Source organism: Mauremys mutica, chromosome 2, assembly GCF_020497125.1.
Source record: "Mauremys mutica isolate MM-2020 ecotype Southern chromosome 2, ASM2049712v1, whole genome shotgun sequence".
Lineage (NCBI taxonomy): Eukaryota > Metazoa > Chordata > Testudines > Geoemydidae > Mauremys > Mauremys mutica.
The window spans coordinates 133,408,683-133,433,534 of NC_059073.1; the positions used below are offsets into that span (position 1 = coordinate 133,408,683).

The 24,852-nt window shown below is 46.0% G+C and overlaps 1 protein-coding gene across 3 annotated transcripts; it reads right to left on the bottom strand.

Annotated features, from left to right (window-relative positions):
- Positions 1-2,431: 2,431 nt before the first annotated feature.
- Positions 2,432-22,963, bottom strand: ERLIN2 (ER lipid raft associated 2). 3 transcript variants are annotated; one of them, XM_045005878.1, is made up of 13 exons: positions 22,280-22,493; positions 22,054-22,123; positions 21,115-21,236; positions 19,594-19,675; positions 18,589-18,635; positions 16,944-17,005; positions 15,560-15,685; positions 12,790-12,863; positions 12,445-12,503; positions 10,830-10,921; positions 9,718-9,807; positions 6,801-6,880; positions 2,432-5,569 (listed from the first exon to the last, which is right to left on the bottom strand). In XM_045005878.1, exons 3-13 carry the CDS (start codon positions 21,219-21,221, stop codon positions 5,387-5,389), a joined length of 1,002 nt encoding a protein of 333 aa, XP_044861813.1. In that variant the 5' UTR covers positions 21,222-21,236; positions 22,054-22,123; positions 22,280-22,493; the 3' UTR covers positions 2,432-5,386. The 3 variants fall into 3 exon arrangements, with proteins under 3 accessions (XP_044861813.1, XP_044861814.1, XP_044861815.1); XM_045005879.1 differs by lacking the exons at positions 22,054-22,123; positions 22,280-22,493 and adding an exon at positions 22,889-22,963; XM_045005880.1 differs by lacking the exon at positions 22,054-22,123.
- Between the last annotated feature and the right edge of the window lie 1,889 nt (positions 22,964-24,852).

Sequence of the window (24,852 nt, forward strand, 5' to 3'; positions counted from 1 at the left end):
CCGTCCTCTTAATAACAACCCTTAACGTATCTGAAGACTTTTCAGGTCCTCCACAGCCTTCTTTTCTCAAGACTAAATATGCTTTTTTTTAACCTTTCCTCCTAGGTCAAGTTTTCTAAACCTTTATCATTTTTGTTGCTTTTCTCTGGACTCTTTCCAATTTGTCCACATCTTCCCTACAGTGGGCTGCCCAGACCTGGACACAGTACTCCAGCCGGTGCCAAGCAGAACAGGGCAATTACCCCATGTCTGACATACACCTCTACCTCAATATAACGCTGTCCTCAGGAGCCAAAAAATCTTACCGCATTATAGGTGAAACCGCGTTATATCGAACTCGCTTTGATCCACGGAAGTGAGCAGCCCCGCCCCCGCCGGAACTCTGCTTTACCGTATTATATCCGAATTTGTGTTGTATCGGGTCACATTATATTGAGGTAGAGGTGTACAATACTCCTGTTATGACACTTCAGCGTATTAGCCTTTTTTGCAACTGGTAACTCATATCCAATTTGTGATCCACTATCAGCCCCCGATCCTTGTCAGCAGTATGACCACACCTAGCCAGTTATTCCCCATTTTGTAAACATGTGTGTGTGTGTGGTGGGTCACACAATGATTTGTTGTTCCTTAATGCAGACCAATTTAGAAAGCAAGCAGCACATTATGCAAGACAAGGTCTTGCCTAAACCAGCCACAGCCACTAATCATTGCATGATGGCCTTTTCTTTCATCCAGCCCAGGCATGTAAGTGTTTAACTGTTTTAAATTGCCTAGCTCATGTTTTGCATTTGTGACTCAGAAAAATTACAGCAAATTGAGCTATTTGGTTGCTTGGTTACTCCTTTGTTCTGACAGGAAGCTGAGGAGAGAAAAGGTACCTTAGCTTTAATTAATTCAGGGAGGCTGACTCATCCTATTGTACACTATGGGGTTCTTGGGTAATAATAATACCTGGCTCTCACACAGCGCTTTACATGTGCGCCCACCAGTGCTTTACAGGGGATGGTATCACTAGCCTTTTTTACAGATGGGAAACTGAGTTAATGTTATTTCTTACTGTTAAAACATTGAGGACTGGATGGCTTAGAGGTATTCACAATGGGACACAGCCCTTTCAACTACACCCAGCCGTGTCCAGCCGTTGCCATCAGAGGCTTTTTTGGAAGGAGCCGCGGGACTCCATCTAGCCTCTTGATGTCCACATCACAAAATGTCTTTTGGCCTCTTTATGGGCAGTCCCAGCATGGAAGGGCAGGACTGCATGGTCCACAGAGCCTGAGCCCCCGCTTGATGAGGAATGGCTGCTCTCTAGGGCACACCCAAAGGTACTGAAAAAAAGTTATGAAACGCACACTTAGTTCACTAAGCCTCCCTGTCTCCAAAACTTTCCAGGCCCCAATTACTGTTCTATGTATCAGATCTGAGCAAGTGATGAAGCTTCACAGCGCAAGGACTTAGGGCTGGGGTCATTCGCAGCACTGCTGAAACAATACCAATTGCACATTCTAGTTCAGGGGTTCTCAAACTGGGGGTCAGAACCCCCAAGGGGGTCACAAGGTCATTACATGGGGGGTCACGAGCTGCCAGCCTCCACCCCAAACCCCGGTTCGCCTCCCTCATTTATAATGGTGTTAAATATATAAAAAAGTGTTTTTAATTTATAAGTGGGGGGGTCACTCAGAGGCTTGCTATGTGAAAGGGGTCACCAGTACAGAAGTTTGAGAACCACTGTTCTAGTTGGAATTGTTAAGGGAGCCTAAAGGTGTTTCTATCCAGGAATTGGATACCCCACTGCCTGAGGTTCTGTGACAATCCCAATCTTTATCACCTCAAATCTAATGGGAAGATAGTCACATGGTACCTTGAACCAAAATATTTGTCTTCTGATGCAATCAGCTGCCTTCCCCTCTCTTCTGATATTCAGAACGACAGCGTTTACACAGCTGCTCTAAAAACACACCATGCTGCCCCGTCAGGTTAAAGGTAAAACAACCATGTGAACGAACAAAATTATTCCCCTCAAATCTTCCATACCCTAGAAATTTGTCACTGGCGTCCAATAATTATACTCCAAGTCAATTCACTCTGCACATTGGTAAAGGCAGCATGCTCACAGCATGCACATTTCTGCTCTGCACACAGCTGCCTGAACTGTCACACAGAAGCTGAGGGACCAGAGCAGATCTCTTCAGGGCTGCCCGGGTGGGGGGGAAAGTGAGGCAATTTGACCCAGGCCCCGGGCCCCGCAGGGGCCCCCACGAGAATATAGTATTCTATAAAATTGCAACTTTTTTATGGAAGGGGCCCCTGAAATTGCTTTGCCCCAGGCCCCCTGAATCCTCTGGGCGGCCCTGGATCTCTTTCCCCTCCCATTCCTCGTCCAGGTACATGCTAACATGTTTCAAGCTCATTCATGCTTGAAAAAATATTAAGCTACAAGTGAAAAAACTTTTATTCAGTCATTATAACAAATAGCAAAATAAAACGGCTTTTTTATTCCAACACATCACTTCCCATGCTTGCCCAGGTCAGAACTTCCTCTGCCAATGCAGTTATTTTCATGCCTCAATCAGGGATTCCCAAACATGACCATTCACATACCCCTCGTAGTCCCTTCATTAAACAAGTGGTTTTACACATTCAAATGCTCATTGCAAATTTGCATGCAGGAAAGAAAGAAAAACAAAAACAAAGACCCAGCTGACATCTTGTCACTATGCTCACAAGGAAGAGATGGAATAGAGTAAAATATAGTAGCAAATTTACTCTGGAAGGCAAAAGAGGTTAAAGATATAAAATAATGAAGAAACTGTGTCAGATGCCAACACTGAATTCAGTCTGGTAGAGAAAGGCATGGCATCAGCTTTGCTCTAGCTAAATTAAGATAAAACCCCCCAATTATGCTAAGATTTCACTTTGTCATCTCACAAGCTGCAGTAACTAAAGGCATGGCTACACTGCAGCAGGAAGCGAACCTCCCAGCCCGGGCAGACAGACTCATGCCAGCGCAGCTAAAAATAGCGTGAATGAGCTACAGTGTCCACACTGCTATTTTTAGTGCACTAGCTCAAGCCGAGCTAGCACCAGTCTGCCTAGCTGGGCAAGGCGGCATGCTCGCTGCTGCAGTGTAGACACACCCTAAACTGTTAACCAGGCGGAATAATTAGGCTGTATGTTTGTGTTTTAAATTAACATTGTACTAATATTGGCTACTTCTTTTTCTCTGTTTTTCCTCATTCTTTTATAGTGAAATTGTATGGTAAAAAAAGTCCTATTTATTCCACATAGTTTTACATGAAAGTCATATAAAATGGTTCAATACACTTTGGCTTTTTTTTTTTTTTGACTAGTAAAAAATGTTTGATTAAAAACTACGCATTAGTTACTAGATGCAAATATTTACCATGAGTGTGAGACAGTCCTGAACGAGTGAGACCACCCTCAGTATAAACCACAATCCCACCCCGCAAAAAAAGAAAAGTTCTGCTCTTCCGACGCTCTTCCTGTTCTCTGTGCAGAATCCTATTTGCAAATGCTAGTTATGTGAGAGCTGGGGTAGTGATTTGATTTTTCTATTGCAGTGTTATATCAGTCTGGAATCTGAATGTAAGGTATAAACCTCAGGTTTTCCAGTAAGTAAAAAAATATATAGAGAGATATACCGCAAATAGAGTTATCAGTTTTGTCATGCAGTAACTGATGGCAGCTTTCATTTTATATTTTCAAGTACAGGCAAAGTAGTAGTCATTCAAGCTGTGAAAATATTAAAGAAAACGAATGTGAAAAATATTGGAAGCAGCAGAAATTCATCACGTTTCTATCTGACTGGGGCTGTGTTGTTACAAAAACACCCAGACAGGCTGAGCGCTCTGATGAGTTTAGCACGCTAATACCAACGCAGCAGGTGGCAGGATATGGAACAACAGATTATAAATGAAATAAGCTGGCCACTGACAACGGTGTTTGCACTCAGGCTGGAGCCACCATGTATCTGTGTGTAGGTTGCAAAATAAAACAGTGATTAATAAACAGGCTTTCCTGCCAAGTGGGAGGAGATGGCCTGGGGGGAACAGATGTTCTCTCCTGCCCTGAATTATGCTAAGCCCTTTATTTTCCCCCAGTTGATTTTGCATATATATATACACATACACACGCAATACATCATAAAAATCTATGGACTCTTCACAGCTGCATACTTGAAGACTTAAAAACAAATCAAATTGCACCTTAATGGACCACATGTATTACAGCATCATTCTGGAGGGGGAGAAGGATAAATTGTTCTTCTGAATTGTCTAAAGACAACGGGGGCACCTGTTTCTCCCTGTGACTATACAATACTGTGTTTTGTATGCCCCTGCCTACACGAGGTCTAAATTAGCCATTCACTTCAACTTGTCTGAACATCCTCTTCCTGATAATGTATCGCAGCCACTGAACCATACTGGGCTATTTCAAATGTAGGCCCCAATCCTACGAACACATATGGAAATAAGTCAATGAGACCATTCACTTGAGCATAGTTACTCACCTGCAAAAGTGTTTGCAAGATGGGGGGTCTGAGTGATTCATTGTTTTGTAAGCTACTCTTCCTAAAAGTCAATCTGATGTTGGTGAAAGGTACCATATGTTGGCATCTTGGGAGACTGATGTCCCATTTAGCCAGAGAACAGGAACAGGGAATGCTCACGCCGCCCCCACCAGAACACCTCAACCCTGACCTGGTAGCACCACTTCTACAGAGGATTTTCTAGAAAGAGAATTACAGAATTTAGAACCTCCTTATCCCTCTACAAAATGTGGACAATGCAAAAACACTGATCTCAGGACATGGGAAATTAACAATCTCTGCCACCACATCCGTGCTGCCTTGCTTAAGCTGGGATATATAGTGTACAGAAATCCTAGCACCTCTGTCTCTTTCAAAGGGCTCAAAAAAATTGTAGTGGAAATCTCCAACAAAAGCAATGACAGCTTCCAGCAGCAAAGAAGGGCATTGCCTCCCGTATCCCAATTGCTGTAACTGCTCATGTAGAACTCAAAGTTTCATTTAATCAACCTAACCACACAACAAATCATCCTGCTGGAAATCTGCAGGATTCTCCCCCTGCTAGGGAATGACCAGGCCTCCAAAAGGGAGGAGTCAAAATACGGTGCAGAGGTGAACCCGGCTTGCGAAGGAACCAAAAAATGGCCTGTGAATATCAAAACAGTTGTGTCTAAACTGATTTCTAGACAAAAGGTTGAGAGGGTTAAGTCTGGCTCATCTGCTTCAGCACAGAACAGTGAAAAAATCAAAAGGGGAAACCAACTTCTCAGTTTGTTTCATCTGTTAAAAAATAAACAGAAATTTTGCAAGGTCATTAGGTGTTATAAAATGGTTTCACAAATCCTCAGCGGCAGCGGCCCAATTCTCTCCTCTCATCTCTTCCACCAGTCCCTCTGCAGGCTTGCTCCCCGTGTGGTCCATAAACATGTTGGGAATATCTTTGCCAAAATAGATTTTGCTGTTTGATGCAATAGCTTTGTATTTCATCAGCTGCAAGTACTCAGGAGTTAGTTTTAGCTGCATGAAGAGAAAACAGAACATCAGAAGCCATCCAGATTTACTAACAAGCTTTTGTTGTGATCATATAGGGGACCATTTTTCCAGAGCACTAGCGTACCTGGCAGACACCCGAAGACATAAATACCCATCTTTTTCCTATTTAAAGAAACACCAGCAAAAACAATGTTCCCTTCCGGTTTTTGCTGTTGGCAGTGATCCCTCTAACTCTACACCCAAGAGTTTTGTCCATTTGATTTCTTCTCCTCCTGCTTGCTGCCCCCCAGCAGGTTCATGGCTCTGCTAGATTGATGAATTCCATGGATAATAGCAGCATGATTCTGATGTGCCCTGTAATCACATCTTCTCATAACAAGCATCCTCTAGAGGCCTGCTCCATTTGTGCAAGAAGTTTGCCAGTTGGCACACAAAGCATTAGTTAAAACTTTCTGGCTATAACAGAGCTAGCATCACACTGAAGTGCTGCAGCTCCAGCTTTCTCTAGAGAGGGAGCCTTGGTCTCAGAAGCATTTAACAGAGCAGCCTCCATAGAGCACAAGCCAGCGCATTTAGGTTTCCTCTGGACAGATTCATATTTACAGAACATAAGAACGGACGTACTGGGTCAGACCAAAGATCCATCTAGCCCAGTATCCTGTCTTCCGACAGTGGCCAATGCCAGGTGTCCCGGAGGGAATGAACAGAACAGGGAATCATCAAGTGATCCATCCGCTGTCATCCATTCCCAGCCTCTCGCAAATGGGGCTAGGGACACCATCCCTGCCCATCCAGGACAAAGTGCCATTCTAGTCTCATGATTAACTCTCCTCCAGAAAGTGACAAAGAGTCCTGTAGCACCTTATAGACTAACAGACGTATTGGAGCATAAGCTTTCGTGGGTGAATACCCACTTCGTCAGAGGAACCCACATAAGCTTATGCTCCAATACGTCTGTTAGTCTATAAGGTGCCACAGGACTCTGTCGCTTTTTACAGATCCAGACTAACACGGTTACCCCTCTGATACTCTCCTCCAGAGCGAATGCCACCAAAATACTAATGTGAACACTGTTCAAAGAGTGCCCTATCAGTCTGGCCTGATTGTCAGTAACTACATTCATTTTGTACATGTAGCATGGAGTCAGTATCACAGCCTTCTTTTTTTTTTTTTTTAAACAAACTATAAGCTCTTCGGCACATGGACCATCTTCTTATTCTGTTTGTACCATGCCTGGCAAAGTACAGATAAATACCTTGTTAGCCTCTGCTATCTTCATGGCAGTATAGCATTCGGCATCAGCTTTTGCCTTCTCCCTAGCAAGGAATGCACCATCTGTAAGGAAAACCACGGCAGCCATTTAAATACAAGAGAGCATGCAGCTGCTGTAACTTGTTAAATGTGCTCCACATTTGGACCCGTCTTTGTATTTATAGTAGCATCCACATGCTGCCAGGGTATCAACACCACTTCTGAACTATAGGTGGCACACCTGGGTCTTGGGGGAAGAAATAGGATCAGAAGCTACAGTTTCTCTGAAATGTAATGAGATGATTATACACCAACACTTCCCCTGCAAGAGAGGCAAATGGCTAATATCTTCACTCTCCTCCAAAACACAGCCATCTCTTGGGAAAAAGCATGGCAGCTAACTCACTACAGAACAGCAGGCAGCAATCCTACACACCACATCTGCACAGGACATAAAAAACACCCCATCAAACTGAAACCACAGGGGGAATTTTAGGTAGCGAATGTAATTACCCAAACTGGAATTTGGCCAGGACACTGGAGCTAACATCCCCAATTCTTGTGTAAAGGGCCAGGGGATCTTTAACCCTTAAACTCAGGCCCCTGGATGGGCTCTTAGATATGGCTTTTTCCAGGATTTCAAGAGCTTGGCAAACAAAGGGTTTGATCCTGCAAGATGCTGAGTGCTCAAGTCTTAGACAAGCACCTCTCGTCAGTATCAGGCAGGGATACAAGATGAAACATTTTATAAAGGTCATCTAAAGAAACCAACACTTCCCCACTGCCTATTGCATTCTTCCTTTTCCCCGACATTTTGTGGTTAACCATATTTAATGAACCTTAATGTTACACTGGCACAGTCTGTAAAGCCAGGCTTATCTGTATGGTCCACTATGTTCCCTGGATATTCACAGCCTGTTTTAGGGCACTCAACTCTGCGAGCAACAACACTCCTCAATCCAGGCTTGTCAGAGTGCACCGCGATCCTATTCAAGTTGTTTCAAAGCAAACAACTGGATAAACCATTCCTTTATCTCCACCAACAGGGAGAACATCCACATTTAAAAACAATACCAGCAGCTGGAAGGTTGGGAATTGAGGCTTCGCTCCATTTGGCCAACTAATGAGAACAGCTCTGCCGACTCAGTCAGAGCAGCTGGAAGGGCTGATGCAGGGCAGAAAGTCCCTGCCTGCAGGACGCACGGGCCGCTGTCTGGTATGGAGCTGGAGTGAAGGCCTGGCACCTGGTGACATGTATTCATAAGAAATAAAAACTATTGTAGTTCTGCTGGGAACTTCTTAATGAGAAGCTGCTGATCTGTAAAACTCTAATTGGCTCCTCAGTGGGCTTCTGCAAAGCTTGATGGGGCCTATAATGAACATAATTGGAAATAGGGCCTTGCAGCTCTGAGCCAGAGAGGCAGAGCCCTTTTCTTGTCCTGGAATTTGCCTGACACAAGGCACTGCATGGGGAAAAAGCCCTCTGAGGCTTTGGCTACACTTACACTTCAAAGCGCTGCCGCGGTGCACACTTCAAAGCGCCAGAGCTCTCTCCCAGCGCTGTCCGTACTCCACCTCCCTGTGGGGAATAACGGACAGCGCTGGGAGCCGCGCTCCCAGCGCTGGGGCTTTGACCACACTGGTGCTTTGCAGCGCCGCAATTTGCAGCGCTGGAGAGGGTGTGTTTTCACACCCTGCTGCAGCGCTGCAAATTTGTAAGTGTAGCCAAGCCCTCGGTTAAGAGCTCAAGCTCCTATAAAGCACTCAGAACCATCGCCTTGGAAAAGAAAAATGATTAGAGAGATAATTTACAAGGAAATGCTTCCATTCCTGCCCCTAGTCAATATTCGCTCCTAAAGGAAGCAAACAGCAATTCCAGATAGGTGTGAATAATGCAGGAATCCATGACAGGAAAAGACAGAATATAGGGCTTGTTTACTGCTGATAATGCTTAAAGAGAAACACTCACTTGTTTAGCCTAGGGCAATTTCCTCCCCCCATCACACACACCATTGCCTCTCTAAGACACACCAACCTTGATCTTTGGATCTCGAAAGCTGCAAGGCAGGTCTCTGCTTATCTCAGAACTGGACAAACTGGTGAGATGAGTTTGGGCACATTTTTTTTTTCCTTTTGACTAGACCAAAAATCTAGAGCTATGTTTACTGAAAACTCCTGATAGGTGTCCACATTTTAGAAAAATTCTGAAGAAAGAGGGGCAGATGTAAACTTCCATGGAACACTGTGGGTGCCTGAATGGAATGGCATGGCAGCACCCCACCCTGAGAGGATTTCCTAACAAAGTTCTAGCATATTCCTGCTTCTGGAAGATGCTCTGCCTGGTTCCTAGGTGTGTCCCACACACTGTAGTGGTGGTAACAAATCTCCGTGGGAAGAGCGGGAGTCTGCAGTGCTGGCTCCTGCAATACTGTTGACAATCACACTGCCTGCCTCCTGTGCTGCAGCGGCAAGTGTCTCGGAGTTTGTTTGGGGCTCTCCAACTTTGGTACATTTGCCAGAGCAAACATGTCCTCCTCTCCCAATCGACCTAGTCCCTCCAAGCGCTCCAGTCTGAAATGGGGGTGGAAATGAAGGGAAGAATCTGAGCATGCAGACAAATAAGTTTTGAAAGTTGCAATACATTTTGAGGGTCACATGAAAGGTTATTGAATCAATCATACACCGGGGTTCAATATGAAAGGCCTCTGTACTTTCACATGGGGGCTCAGTCATGTTGTGGTTAGACTTTGGCCAACTCACATGCACACTCTGTGCCTCAGTTTACCCATAAGAGAAATAGGGATAATACTGCCCCACCTCAGAGCAGCATCGTGAGGACTAACTAAAATATCTGTGATGTGCTTTGAAATCTTCAGAGAAGAAGCACAAAGGAATTTGTTATTGGAAAGGTTGTTGCTCACCTTCAATCTCTGAAATTTTCTTCTCCGTTTCCTTTTCCATCACCTTCTGTCCGTACGTTATTTCGGCCACTTGGGCAATTTTTTCTGCCTCTGCAGCAGTAAAGGAAACATCTCGATGCCCAAAGAGTTATGACCTGAGCTCCTTTCCCACAGAAGCAATCTCAGCCCCACACCTCCTTATACTCCTCTGGCAAACCCAATCCTTATAGGGTAGATCTACCCTGCAACTGGAGGTACAGCTGCAGTAGGTGTAGCCCCATGGGAGCTAGCTTTGATCTAGCTAGCTCAGGTCCCAATATCAGTGAAACCACCAGGGAGCTGGGGTATATACTTGGGCGGCTTGCCTATGCTGCCATGGCTTCACTGCTACTGATACCCCAGTTAGCTAGATAAAGCTACCTTAGGTATGTTTACACATGCTGCACATACACCTCAGACTGCAGTGTGGACATACCCATACATCACTTTCAGCCCTCAAGAGGTTCAGCATCACATCAAGGGATGTTTGTAGGCAAAGCAAGCATAGGAAAACCATCTGAGAAGTCCAGAGCTGTGCTGGAGGCTTTACATGAGCAAGAGATGGGTATCAAGCAGAAAGAGAACACTCTGCATTTTCAGTGTCCTTATCTACAAGATACGGAGCTGTTCAAAGAACTCCTGGAAGTAGCCCAAATTAGGAGGAACTCATTTTAAAACAGACAATCACAGGAACCTGTGACTGCACATTTAATCCAAATACAGAATTTTACAGTAGAGAAATTCACAGCGAATCCCTTGGTTCACACGTTCAGTGGTGCAGTTATGGCTGTCACTGTGCTTGCTGTTGACAGACTCTGAACAGAATCAGCTCGACTAGAGATGTGCTAGACCTTCTCTCATCCTCCCCAAACTTCAGTCTCTGCCCCATCCCACTTCATATAAACAGCCAGTGTTCATCTTGTTTACGGTCGCCTTATTTAAAATCTCTTAGAGCCACTATACTGCTGCTCGCATAAGACCCAGCAGTGGCACATGCTCTGCATGTACTTCCAGAGAGGTGTTTGGGTTAGACACCCACCCATGCCTGGAAAGTTTCCCAACCAGCCACATCTATGGGAGATGCATATACAGACCAATCAGGGCCTTCTTCCTCTCCGTCTCTGCTTCCTTCTCCACGACCTTCTGCTTCTGAGCCGCGATCAGCAGCTTTGTCTTCTCGCTTTCCCTAGTGAGCCAGAACAAGACAGATGCAGAACTGCAGCGACCACACAGGATACGAGTTCTTAGAAGTGCAGCCATCCTCCTTAGGTGACAGCCACGCCTTCCACGTTTGTCCCACTGCTACCCATATGCATGACACTGAGTAGATTCTCTCTCCAGAGTGCATTTGCAGGGGCAGGTAGTGGACAGAACAATGCATACGCTCACACTCTACCTTGCTAATTTCATAGACAAACTCCCTACTCCATTTTTCTGACCCGATAAATAAAAAGCCCTCTCCTCTCCCACAACAAGTAAAGGTACTGCTTTTGCATGATCACACAGTATGTAATGTGTACTGCTGCCCTCTGCTGGGTGAATCAGAGCTACTCCAGTGAGCATATCACCCTCCAGTGGAGGGCAGTATAAGCACTAATTACTAGGATACATGCATATAAAGTTACTGTTAGTGGAGGTATCAAATTATTAAATTAGGAACATAAAGCAGGAAGTGAAGCTATATAAAAAACCTTAGCCTTCAACATAGCCATAGCTGTAAGTTTTCCCTTTTTCACTTGGAAATTGCTTTTCCGTTTGTAAGTAAATAGCTTTGGGAGGTGTATGTGCAGGATCAAATGCTACTTTTTTTTATTTAGTAAAATGGCTCCGTATCTCTCTCACCCCCACGGTCCTACTGCCCTCTAAGAACAAAGTGAAATTAAAGAACATTCTCTTTTGAAACCACCACCACCATTTTTTCTCCTAAAATTTCAACCATTTCAAAAACAGTTCAGGGAGCAGCAGTCAGACCTGAAGAACTAGCCACTCTCCAAAGTACACCACACACCGTGCTGTATTTATAGCGACAGAGATAAAAATGGGCTGATTGTAGAAATAAGGAATCTCCATATTGCCCCATCACACACAAGCTACCTGGACTTCTGGGGCTAGGGACACAGGCCTGGGAGAGGATTTGGGAAGAAAGGAAGACTTTTTTTGATTACACCCCCTTTGGTGGCACAGTGCTCAGAGAACCTGTGTGTTTCTGAATGGTCAGTGCAAGGCAGGCTGCTGGCTTAGGAAGTGTTGAAACAACAGGATCATGTCGCCAAGTGTTATTAAAACAAGTTATTTCAAAGCTATGTGAAGTCTTCAGCCTGTTGTATCAACAATTTCTTCATCGCCATTCAAACGGCAGGATTACAGATAGAATTTATCCACCCTGCCATTCGTGCACACTTGTCAAGAGGCCCTTTTAAAAAGCCTTGAAGGCACAGTGTTAAGGTCAACAGGCCCCTAAATGAACCACTTTTGCCATCCAAATGCCCGCACACACACAAAATATAGAAAACCTTCCCAATGGCAGAGGCATGCTTGCATGATGCCATTCCCATTACTTGGGCCTCCCGCCCTTGGCAAAGAAGCAGCAGGAGGCTAAAAGAGCATGCTTGGTAGAGGGCACTGAGATCACAGCATACTATGAAAACATATTAGTCTGGATGACAAATTCACTTTGGTAACGCAAAGGTGAGAGTCCCAGGCACTTACATGAGTTCATAATTCTTCCGAATCGTTTCTGGAATGTTTGGCTTCGTGACACGGACTGCCTGGAAAGACAGCAAATAGGAGGAAGCTAGACAAACAGCCAACACACCACAAGCAATCAAAGCACTGGCAACAAAAGTGTGGGACTTAAAATTGGGCCAAAAGTCATTAGTTGCCTCAAGGAACTCAACACAGAGTCTAGTTGGTAGAGCAGTTTTCCAGAAATGACGTGCAGCTCGCCATCCCTGCCCAGCACTGCACACCCAATCTCGTAAGCATTTCTGTACCAGATGTGACTGTCCTCCCCATGACCAGCACCTTGTACAGCCCAGGTGGGACCCTGCTTACCTGTATAATGAGTCCAGGAGCCATGGTGGTCAGGTCCTGCTGCAAAGCCAGTTTAAGGTTTTCATCAATCTGATCTGATATCAAAAAAGTGAGACATGGTTAAAGAACACACAAGGCATTTGGCTCTCAGATCACTTGTGGAGTTATTCAGGATAGGCTTTGATTTAGCACTCTTGGAAATGAAACACAAGTTGAGGTTAGATACACACAGGCTACACATCCCATAGGGGAAATCAAGAGACACCTGTGTGTGCGCGTGCACTTTTTTTTTTCCTAACAAAACTCCAGTCTTGAGCCAGGCCCTGAAGCCTTTCAGTAAATCAGGTTTGATTTGAAATTTCAGGCTGAACACATGCAAAACAAGATGGTATCACATAAGCAAGATGCAAGACCAGACAAAACTGGCAGTGAAACCAAAATACTGTAACTGGTGTGGGGTGGGTAGGATGAATAGCGGGTGGGTGGTCTGTCATGATGGTGAACTTGCACCAACAATATCTAAAAAAGAAGGGGATTTACAATCTTTTTGCAATCTTCCACAGCTCCAGTAACATACCTTTGGGATTTATGGACCTGGGAGGTACTCTCAGAATCCACATTACTGGGAATAAATGGACAATTACTCAGGCAACTGGCAGTATCTCAAGAGATAACTGGGATTGGATCCTTATCCACTGTGTCTACCACTCAGATGTACATGGCACAGTTGACTGCCAAATTCAGAATCAGGGAAGGAATATTACCCCAGGACACCATATCAGCAGGGACCTCAAGGGACTTGCATCTTTCTGTGAGCACTGAACAGGTGTCATGTTACGAGATCAGGTGGGTGTACACTGCTTGGCAAGTTTCCTGCAGTGTCTGGGGTTCTCGGGCAACAGGGGATCTGGATCCTTCCTGACTTCTAATTCTGGGTTTCTAAGAGTCTCTCTGTTAAAGGAACTCAGGGATGCCACAAGCCTCCAGTGAGTACTCAAGGAAATGCCCACACGCATGGTGTGTGTGCAAGTAAATTCTGAGCTATTCTAACCAATGTCCCACAACGCTATCATTCCAAACAGGTCCTGGAGCAGTCCCAGTAATTTAAAACCTGGCCTAGCCAGGCCTTGATCTACCCGGGCTGAATGTGTGCCAGCAAGAGACGGAACGAGGAAAAGGGAGAAAGGTGAAAGGTCACATTCGTTAGTTTAATAGGCTGGACACATTTTCATCAGCAAATCCACTTGGCTCAGTGGGTAGGAATTAACTTCAGTGTAGCTGGGGAATTTCAAAAGGAAATAAAGAATTCAAAGCCCTGCTGCAATGAAAGCTCCAAGGAAAGTTGCATGTTCCACTGGGGCCTGCTGAGAAATGCAACAGGAAAATAAAAAATTAACAGCCCTGAAAGGGATCCAGGCTCACTCCCTCAGTTATTAGCTTTGTCCCCATTCGGATGTCTGGAATTCACATTCAAAACACAGTTCAGCCAGGAGTTTAGGAAACAGCTGTTATCAGTTTCCTGCACCTGCCTCCACAGGCAGGGAATCATGACATAGGTCTGTATTCAATGGGCTGCACCCCATTTCTAACTCCTCAGCCAAAAAGCATCCTGCTCAGACAGAAACAATCATGAAGGAGTGCATATAAATTTATACAGACCCTTCCTTCAGTGCAAATCAGTTTACTTTAGTCTCTTTTTAGCTACTGTCGTCAGCAGCTGCTGATGTCATCTGGAGACATCTATGGGTGAAGAATGAATACACTTTCTGAAAATTCCCCTCCTGTTTCTCTATAGAACCAAGTCCCAATGCTATATTTTGTAGCAGTGCACGGTCAAAATAGGGATCTCTTAGTCCCTTAAAAAGTGCAGTTCAGATACAGTAGTTAATGATTAGCAACTATCACACAGCCATAGGAAGAACAGATCGCGGAATCTCAAGGACGAACATGCAGCGTGTCTGTGCAAATGTCACACAGTGAGATTGGGCTCCAGCTTGAGATAAGTATTGCAAAGACATTCTCACAATTTCAGAAGAAAAATTAATCCTGAGAATAACTAAAGAATTTAGAAAGGGTAAAGGTCAATTCAGACATTTTGTTTGTCCCTCTCCTGTCAGGACACCCTCCTGTAACAGGTTCTCCTAGTCTCTGCACAGTCTAGTTTTATGATAACCTGCAGTCTTGAATGGAGGATCATCTGTCCCATCCTGAGAGATTGCCCTATTCTCGAACACCCACATGGCATGCCTAGGTAGTATAATAGCTGCTTTGGTAGAACTGAGATATAAGCTCACCATACAGCATTTTGCTTGCCCTGAATGAGTAACATTTCTTGACAGGTGACTAAGTTCTTGTTTATATTTTTTGTGATTGGACCAGTAAATTTCCCATGACTATTTTGCAAGGGTTAGCTAAACAGAGCCATTTACCTGACGAAGCTTCCATACCTTCGACAGGACAATCAGCTGTTCTGTTTGTGACCAGGGCTGGTTCAGTTTAATTATAGTAACATATTCCTTATACTTCAGGAGATAGTGTAAGTGTGTGTATGTGTAGGTTTAACTAATTAAACTGAACCAACCCTGGTCATGAACAGAACAGCTACTGGAGCGATCTCATCAGAATCCCATCGATTATGGAGAGAGGCCTAAAGGAGGCTCTGATTGTGTACTACTAGATTTTATGGGCAGCAGAAAACCTTGCTGTAGCAACAGGAGATGTTGTTATGTTCGGGTGAATGCGACAATTCATCTGTAAGGTTACAGTGCCCCAGGGCAGAGATGGGGCTCACCAAACAGCTCAATGTAGACCTCCTGAAGAGTGTGAACACTGCAGAACTGGTTCAGCTCATGGTGAATCTTGTTGAAGATGAGTGCTTTGTCATAGTCTGCTGTGTAGTTCTTCACTATGTCATACACTGGTGAGAAAGAGAGGTTTGCATTAGGAGACCAGGGTGGTGTTGGTCTTGAGTCGGGCTCCACCTGGGATACATGCAATGGGAGCCTGACACATCTGTACTAGTCACTGGGGGCCACTTACTGCCAGTGCCTGGAGCCTTGCCACTAGCAAGTGAACAAAATGGAAAGAAGATCTCTGCATTGCAGAAGCGCACTTTGTTCATTTATTTTGACAGGGAAGGTTTAATTATTGATGCTAATACTTCATAATATACTAACCAATGTTCTGTCATATGCTTTGTAAACATAATGAAGTCTTAGTACCTTTCTACAGCATTTGCTATTAAATCTTTGCTGAGAAGTGGTGAGACAAGGATTATGTGTCTGAACAATACGATATGTGGATTAGTGAATTTGGGCATGTACATAGCAATTTGTGAGACTCTCAGAGCAGGAAGAAGCCCCCAGGCCCAAAGCTGTACATGGATTTACTTTTAATCAATGGGACCTAAAACGGTCTGGTTCTGTCCCACTCACCAGGAATTTCTGTGCTCCCATCAGTGTATTCACAAGCAGAGGGGTTTGCCCTGATGTTCTTGGCCAATGTATCCCCTCATTCCACTCTTTTCCAACATGCTAGATGGCTGTTGCATGCCACCCCAGAGGTGGCTGCATCTCAGTGGGACTCTATACATCAGTTTGTGACATTTTCAAGTGAAAGGTGCTCAAATCACTTAATCTGTGTCTCACATGCCAATTCTCTGATCATATTCATACCCCTTTCTCCCACCCTTTGCCTATTTAGATTGTTGGCGCTTCATGACAGTGCCTAGCACACCACCACTGGGATTCGTAGGGGCTACTATGATATAAATAATTATCATCTGATAGGCATTATAGATATTACAATGAAAGGTACTAGAAAAATTAGTGTATCAGTGGTAGTAAGTAATAAGAATGTCAGTGACAATAAAAAAAACAGAGAAATATATAAAAAAATAGTAAAACTGGTTCTGTGTCTTAAGTTTAAACTTAATTTTAAATTTAAGTGTTTATGCCCAAAGAGCAGAGGGTTTTAAAGGGGACACTGCTGAATTTCTATAGCTCTTCTGGCCTCCAAATCCATCACTGCACAAGCAGATATGATTTCTCAACCCCATGCTGCATTAGCAGGAACATAAGGAGCTTTCAGAAGGCAAAAGCCGTGCTAACACTCAGATGTGACTGAGTGTTACTTCATACTGTAGCCGTGCAGACTCATTGGCAGAGATAACTCACCAGCACCCTGGATCAGGAAATTCACCACCTCAATCCTGTCAAAATAAATCATCACTCCCCCACTGTGAAAGGAAGAGAAAAAGAAAAGGAGGGTGTAACATTCCGGTGTAACATTTGGCACCAAATAAAGCTGTTCAGGGATACAGCCAGGGTCCGGGGTGGGTGTAAAATGTATGGAGTACTGGCTCTTCTAGAACAAGCCACTTCTTATCCATAATTATTCAGCACTTAAAGGAGACTAGGATGGGGGGCAGAGAACAGAGCTCCCAGGAACACAACCCTGCATTGAACCCGTTCATAAAAGCAAATTCTTATTTCACAATTTGCTAGAGGCTGATCATCCAACTGCCACATAGACAACATCAGGAGGGACCAGTCATGGAGACAACACCCTCTAGCGGACTGAAAGGGACACTTCACAACCTTTGTAACAGTAGTTCACAGTGGTGGGCCTGCACTTACAGCAAATCCAAGTGGAAGGTTTTGGGGGAACCCCAAGAACAATGGCAAAGTTTACTCTGGATTTAGCTACGTGTAAGCTAGGAATAATGGGTTCTAGTTTGGGAGGAGCAGGTCTAGTGGTTAGAGTGTGGGGGGGTCTCTGGACTCCTGAATCCTTTCCTTAGTTCTCTGACTCTCTTGTGACCTCACCCCAGTCACTTAAACTCTCTGTGCCTCTATTTTCCCACTGGCAAAATGGGGATAAAACCTGCTTCACAGAGAGCATGTGATGCTCAGGATTTTAGATCCATGGAGAGAAGGTGCTAAGTAAAGGATTAGACATGGAAAGGGCTCTGAAGCCAACTGTAATGCAGTCTATCCTCACTTGAAATTTAAGTAGGCCAAGAATCAGGCCATGGAGACTGAGGTCCCCTCTCAAGCCTAGAGACAAGAGCAGTCACACCCATAAGGACATTCATGCCCTGGAGAGGGTAGGGTATTTGCACTGCCACATTCCCCAGGGTAGCCCTGTGGGAAGCCAGAGTCAGCTTCTACTTGACACTCTGCAGAAGCCCCACCAGCTGAGACTGCAGAGTGGAGGCTCTGAAACAGCCCGTTCCCTGCCTGCCTTGTCCATGGCCCTGCCCTAGTCAGCACAACACAATTTTCAGGCTGTGATGAGCTAATGTAGGCTCTCAGTAGAGGGAAGCTGTAGTCACCACAACCTATACCCGATGGACTTTCTGCTACTGGGAGCCTTACATCCTGGTTTATGCCAGCAGAAGTCTTTTTTTTTTTTTTTTTTTGGCCAGGGATGAATCAAATCAGTAGACTTTAAGAGAACTGTAAAGTTATAGGAAGTTCTCATTGTTACTATTAAACAGTCGCATTATTTACTGTATGTTATTCTGAAGTGGTGTAACACTAAGAGCAGAGTGTTATTGTCTTCATACTAAGAACAAACTAAAAACACACCAAACATGCAGCTACAATAAGGCAACAAATGTTAAGGTATGTTGGAGCTTCCTGAAAACATAGGATCGAATTCAGGGTCAGGGCAAGAAGGCGTCTGACCAGCCTGCTAACAGGAACAAAGGGCAAAGTACATTCAAGTACTGCAACCTATGATTCAGCATGGGGAGAAACCAAGAAGAAAAACTGGTATAACTTGACTGCTGTGCCAGATGATGGTCTGACATCTCACCTGGTACCACAAGGAACATTTTTCACCTCATCTGTCTGCAATGTAGTCTGGAGAGAGAGAGAGAACAAAGATTCAGTTAAGAGCCAGCCTGCTTACAGTACAAGAGTTATGTAGTTCCTTTGTTTTTCAGCAGCTTTCCTGCCATCTTACAGAGTATCAGCTCTCAGGTTCCTCATTATATCACCCCTTTGTCCTGGAGTAGCCTGGGGAACTGCAAAAGCTAGAACTAAATCTGCTTTTATTGATTCTTCCTCCATTTGCTATCCAGTGCTTGTCAGCTCTAGGGATAAATCTGAAAGCCACTTGTCCAAAGGTTGCTCAACAGAAAGAGTGCATCACTGCATAACTCTTTGAGAACGTTTGCCAGTGATCTAGCCGGCAAGTTTACTGGACAGGTTCAAAGTCCCCACTTCAGAATGTCTATTCCCCTGCTTGAAAGAAAAACTGGGGAAAAGAAAGATATACCATCCCAAGAGAAAGATAATGGGGAAAAAGCCCAGAAAGTTCAGAGCAGGCCTGGGGCAACTTCAGTGATGCAAACCTTGCAGCAGTCTGTTGTATCTACCCGAGGTTGTAGCAGGAGGAACTATAAAAAGGGAGAATGTAATGCAAAAGACCATTTATAGTGCAGGGTCTCTATGGGTCTTCGCCTTCTGCTCTGGGGGAAAATGGCCCCATGCAGAGGTCCAACCCAAGCCTGATGTACCCATGGGGCTTTAAGTGGTACACAACCCTTGCACTGGTCCTCTGCACATAGGCCATTTTCACCCTTTGTCCAGGCAGAGTCTGACCAACTCCCACTGACTTCAGGCTCATACTGAGCATAAAGGCATTTCCCTCTCCTGCCTAGATTCTCCTCTGGGAGGTTCCTGAAAGTGTCATCATCAGTCTTGTGCCAGCGACATCACAGGCTGTTTCCCTGGAAAAGACTGATGTCCCAAATGCAGCATTTTCTGACCAATTTGGTGGGAAAACACTAATGTAAGCAGACAAATGCAAAAATACCTGCACAGATTTGTAGGAGGTTATAAAGGGGAGCATAAGGTGGAAGCCAGGTCCACTGGTGGAAGTCAGCAATGCGCCACCTCTGCAGGAGAAGAAACAAAGAAGAATGGTACACACTTTATTCCCAAGTATCCGCAGATACTTTGACTACAGGAAGGTATGGAAGCATTAAAGATTAGATGCACTGAAAAGGTAAATAAACTGACATAATCTTGTCACTTCCAAACACAGACAGATATCTGCAAATATATCTGTATTTGTCATCTGTGCTTGGACACTTTTCTCCTTTAATTAAAGTCCTTGATACAGTCTGCGTACCCTGAATTCACAGCATACTGAAGACACTTTAGATAATGAGCAAATACTAAAACCATACAAGCTCTTCCTGTCTTTGATAAGAAAGGAAAAATTGTTCTCTGCGGTTGTGGGGGGTTGATTTTGCTCTGTCACAAGCCACATTCAATTGCCAGTTAGGATACAAAAAGTTACCAGCTAGTGAAGAGTCAGACACACAGCATTATGATTGTGGATTTCAAAACCTTTTCAAAGTTATGATCAATACATGAGAAAAGCGCCATAGCAATTAACGAACCCTAATGATCCAAAGCAGCTGGAGAGCCTGCTAGTCTCAGAAAACAAATGGAGATGGGCTAAATATACCTTAAGACTAAATAGTTGAAAATCAGTGCCATGGGATTTGGACCTTTCACCTCCAGGTCACCGGTTCAAATCCAGCCCAGGCTGATAGTAATCAAAAGTTGTTACCACCCAACAGCTGTTCAGCAGCCTGTGTGGAATGGGCTGATGAGAGGTCCCTCAAGCCAGTCCTCAATGGACAGGTGCCCACGTCACAAAAACATGCCATTACATTTGTCACTAATCGGCCCCCTTGTTGGCAGGCTCAGCAGAGGGGCAAAGGGTTGAATAAGCCATGGAGACTGAATTACTCTCTCTCACACACAGAGATGGTCCCTTTAGGTCAGGGCACGTCTATTAGCAGGGAAGCTGGCGCTGCCAATGCTGTATCTTATCTGAGGATGAACAGAGGACTTAAATCCTCACGGCTGTCAGGTCTGCACCTTTCACCAACATCACTCACTCCACAGTCAGTCCCTCCTTCACCTGCCAGCCAGCCAAGACCATAACTTGAACTTCTGCTTCTCTCCTGACACAGCTGTTATCATCACAAGCACCTGAAGCAGAGCAGAGAGCTGCAATCCTTATTTCAATATCTGGGTTATGGGGTATCATCAACTCTTCTGGGGAAAACATAGAAGCTCGAACTCAGACTTTACATCCAGGTGAAGGAGGATGAGTCACATGATATTTCATAGTAAAGTGGAATTACTGATAATTCCTAAGACTGCCTGAGTGTCTTCTGTTACCAATCTGGGACTACAAACTACATCTTTCCCCAACTCCACCCCTCTTTGACAGAATATTGGCATCTGAGGGGAAAGCCATTGGATAGTGATTTCAAAATACCGTGAACCCAAACAATATTCCAGATGCATGTCTTACCTATAATAAACGCCAATATGTCCTTCTTCAATTTTGTGTACTGCAGAGAAGAGAGTTGCAGCCAGAAAACTAACAGATAGCGCCGCTATCGCACCTAGTTGGGCCATCCCTGAGAGCTCCGCCTGGGGAAAGGGAACGTAGAGTACATGAGATCAGAGACTGAGGCAAACTGAGAAATATTTAACTAAATGTACTTAGCCTAATACTAACACAAGATCTAATAATAACTATCCTTCTAGCAGAGGATCTCAAAGTGCTTCACAAAAAGTAAGCCCCTCACGTATTCCCAGGAAGCAGGTTTTACTCCCATTTTATAAATAGGGAAACTGAGGCAGCAAACTCACATGCCTGTTGTCACAGAATGAATCTGTAGTAGAGCTGGGAACTGAACTGAGAAGTCCTGACTCCAACTCTCCTGCTCTAGCCACTGGACAACATCTCAGCTTGCTCTCTTTTTTTTTGTTTAGATTTACTAAAATATTAGTTTTAAGACATCCCCTACCAGTGCATTTGGGGTATAGTTAAAGGAACCAGAAAGCCAAGAGTCTAGTGCAACTTCCACCTCACATTATAGTGATGGTATCCTATTCTCCAGGCTCAGTCTCCATGGAGTTTAAAGCTGTTTTGCTATAGTAGCAACATGCACAAGTGGACTAGAAGACTTTTGGCACATACAGTTTGTTTGATGTGGGCACATTAACTCCAGGAGTTACACATGCCCCTCAACAGGAGAGGAGGCTTCTTGCAGTCCCGACCAAATTACACAGGCTGCCAAACGAAGCAGTGAGTGCAGCTCTGCCACTATAATTGTGACCTGCACCCACAGAATGGTAATTGATGGTTATTTCCCAACAAACCATTATTTACTATTTGTAAATGTCAGAAAGAGCGCACATGGGAATGCATGTGATCTTAAGGAAAGGTTCCTTAGTACCGTACCTTAAATCCTTAGATGTTATACAAAAAGCACCACGTCTCTTTCCTTTCCTGGGGAAGGGTTTGAGCTATGCTATAGACATAGGACATAATTCGTAACCACAAACACAAGGCCAAAGGTATTGCCCCATTAAGTAGCTCATACCTGCAAGCATTAAAAGGAACCCTAATACCCAATCCAAGCTGCTGTCACCTCCTTCCCTCCCCTCCCAGCCGCACAGTTCCCTACCTATTGCTGCTGGTTTACTCAGTCTCTGGTCTTGGGCTAGATTACAAATTACGCTGGGGAGGGGACCTTGTCTTTGCCTTTTCACCTGTGCGGTGCCTGCCTGACCGGGGGGCTGTACCATTTCTAAGACTGCCTGAGGGTCTTCTGTTACCAATCTGGGACCACAAACCACTGCCTGCCCCTGGGGATGGAGCAGCCATAAGGGAAACCTGAGACAGCGGACTCCAAGGGGAGCTGTGCTCACATCAGCCTTCACCCCATGGGGGCTGAGACCCCGGGGGGAGGCAGCCCGGGGGGGGGGCGCCGGTCCCAGCCTTGGGGGCAGCAGGGGGGGAGGCTGGAGGGAGGGAGAGTCGAGCCCGGTGTGGAGGGGCCCACAGGAGGGGAGCTGCAAGGGGAGGGGGCCCGTGGGGCGGGAGGGGTCCCCCCAGGAAGGAGTGGGAGCCGGGCTGGGATGGGAGGTGGCCCTGGGGGGCGGGGGGCCGGGATCCCCGGGGCGGGAGAGGGAGGGGCAGCCCTTGGAGAGCAAGGGGGGCTGGCCCGGCGGGGCGGGGGCCGGAACCTGGCTCGGAGATGGGGGGGGGGCAGAGGGAGGGTTCCCGCACTCACCGCCTGCTGCAGCAACTTCCGGGTGTCGCCGCGGTGACGCTGATACCATCATCACTGCGCGCCGCCCCCGGCCCCGCGAGCCCTGCAGTTCCAGCGGCGGCTCCGCCAGGGGGAGCCAGAGACTCACTCCCTGCTGGCGCCGTGAGGTCAGCGCCTGCCTGCCAATGCTGGGGCGGGCGCCTGGGTCCTATTGCTGGGCCTGGCTCCCACACCGACCCACCGTGCAGCCCCGGAGTCCTGGGTCCTATTCCCGAGCCTGGCTCCCACACCGACCCAGCATGCAGCCCCGGACTCCTGGGTCCTATTCCCGAGCCTGGCTCCCACACCGACCCAGCATGCAGCCCCGGACTCCTGAGTCTTATTTCTGGCTCCCACACCGACCCACCATGCAGCCCCGGACTCCTGGGTCCTATTCCTGGGCCTGGCTCCCATAACGAACCCACCATACAGCCCCAGACTCCTGGGTCCTTTTCCCGGGCCTGGCTCCCACACCAACCCTCCGTGCAGCCCCGGAGTCCTGGGTCCTATTCCTGGGCCTGGCTCCTACACCGACCTTCCATGCAGCCCCAGACTCCTGGGTCCTTTTCCTGGGCCTGGCTCCCGCACCAACCCACCATGCAGCTCCGGACTCCTGGGTCCTATTCCTGGCTCCCACACCGACCCTCCGTGCAGCCCTGGACTTCTGGCTCCTATCCCTGGCTCCGATGCTCACTTGCTGTGTTGCCATCAGTTTGACATGGTCCTATGCCTCTTTCCAAAATCGTCTCACCTCTGTGGTCCATGAGTCCTGGGTTCTGCTCTCAGCTCTGACACCAACACTTCTTATAGCATATAGTCTATATATATGTATAGGGTTTATAGTCCCAGCTCTGCCACTGACTTACCAGAGGAATGTGCACAAGTGATTTTGTCTTGACTTGAAAGCATTGACTTTCAATAGGCTCCTAAGGGCTTGGCTACACTTACAAATTTGCAGCGCTGCAGCAGGGTGTGAAAACACACCCTCTCCAGCGCTGCAAATTGCGGCGCTGCAAAGCGCCAGTGTAGTCAAAGCCCCAGCGCTGGGAGCGCGGCTCCCAGCGCTGTCCGTTATTCCCCACAGGGAGGTGGAGTACGGACAGCGCTGGGAGAGCTCTCTCCCAGCGCTGGCGCTTTGACTACACTTAGCGCTTCAAAGCGCTGCCGCGGCAGCGCTTTGAAGTGTAAGTGTAGCCAAAGCCTAAGTCTCTGTTGAAGATGAGAGGATAGCTCCATCAATCGCTATTAGCAAAGATGGTCAGGGATGCAACCCCATGCTCGGGGTGACCCTAAACCTCTGACTGCCAGAAGCCAGGTATGGAAGACAGGGCTGGATCACTCCATAATTGCCATGTTCTGTACAATCCCTGAAGCTCTGGTACGGGCCACTATTGTAGACAGGCTACTGGGCACGATAGACCATGATCACCCTTTTTGCACCTCAGTTTCTGTATCTGCAAAATGCAGGTTGTAGTGAAAGTCTGTGAATTAACATTTGTAAGTGCTTTGGATGAAAACTCGATATGGAGCCAGCTTGGGTAAAGTCAAGCTCAGCTGACTGGCTGCAAGCACAATTCCATGCTGGGAAATTCAGTGCATGCAGTAGTGCCGATAGTTGGCATTGCAGAACCAGCTAGCAGCCCAGGTATCTGCAAGAGGATGGACTCAGTCACTCTTGAAATACAGAGACAAGACGGGTGAGGTAGTATCCTTTATTGGACCAACTTCTATTGGTGAGAGAGACAAGCTTTGGAGCTTACACAGAGCTCTTCTTCAGTTAGCCCGAAAGCTTGTCTCTTTCACCAGCACAAGATAGTCCAATAGGAGCTTTTTCCTCACAACACAGCCACAACAACACTGCAAACAAGTCTTGAAATACACAGTTTTCTGAAAGGAACCAGGGCTCTGACGCTTCTCTTGGTTACCCACACCATGTGACACCCAAC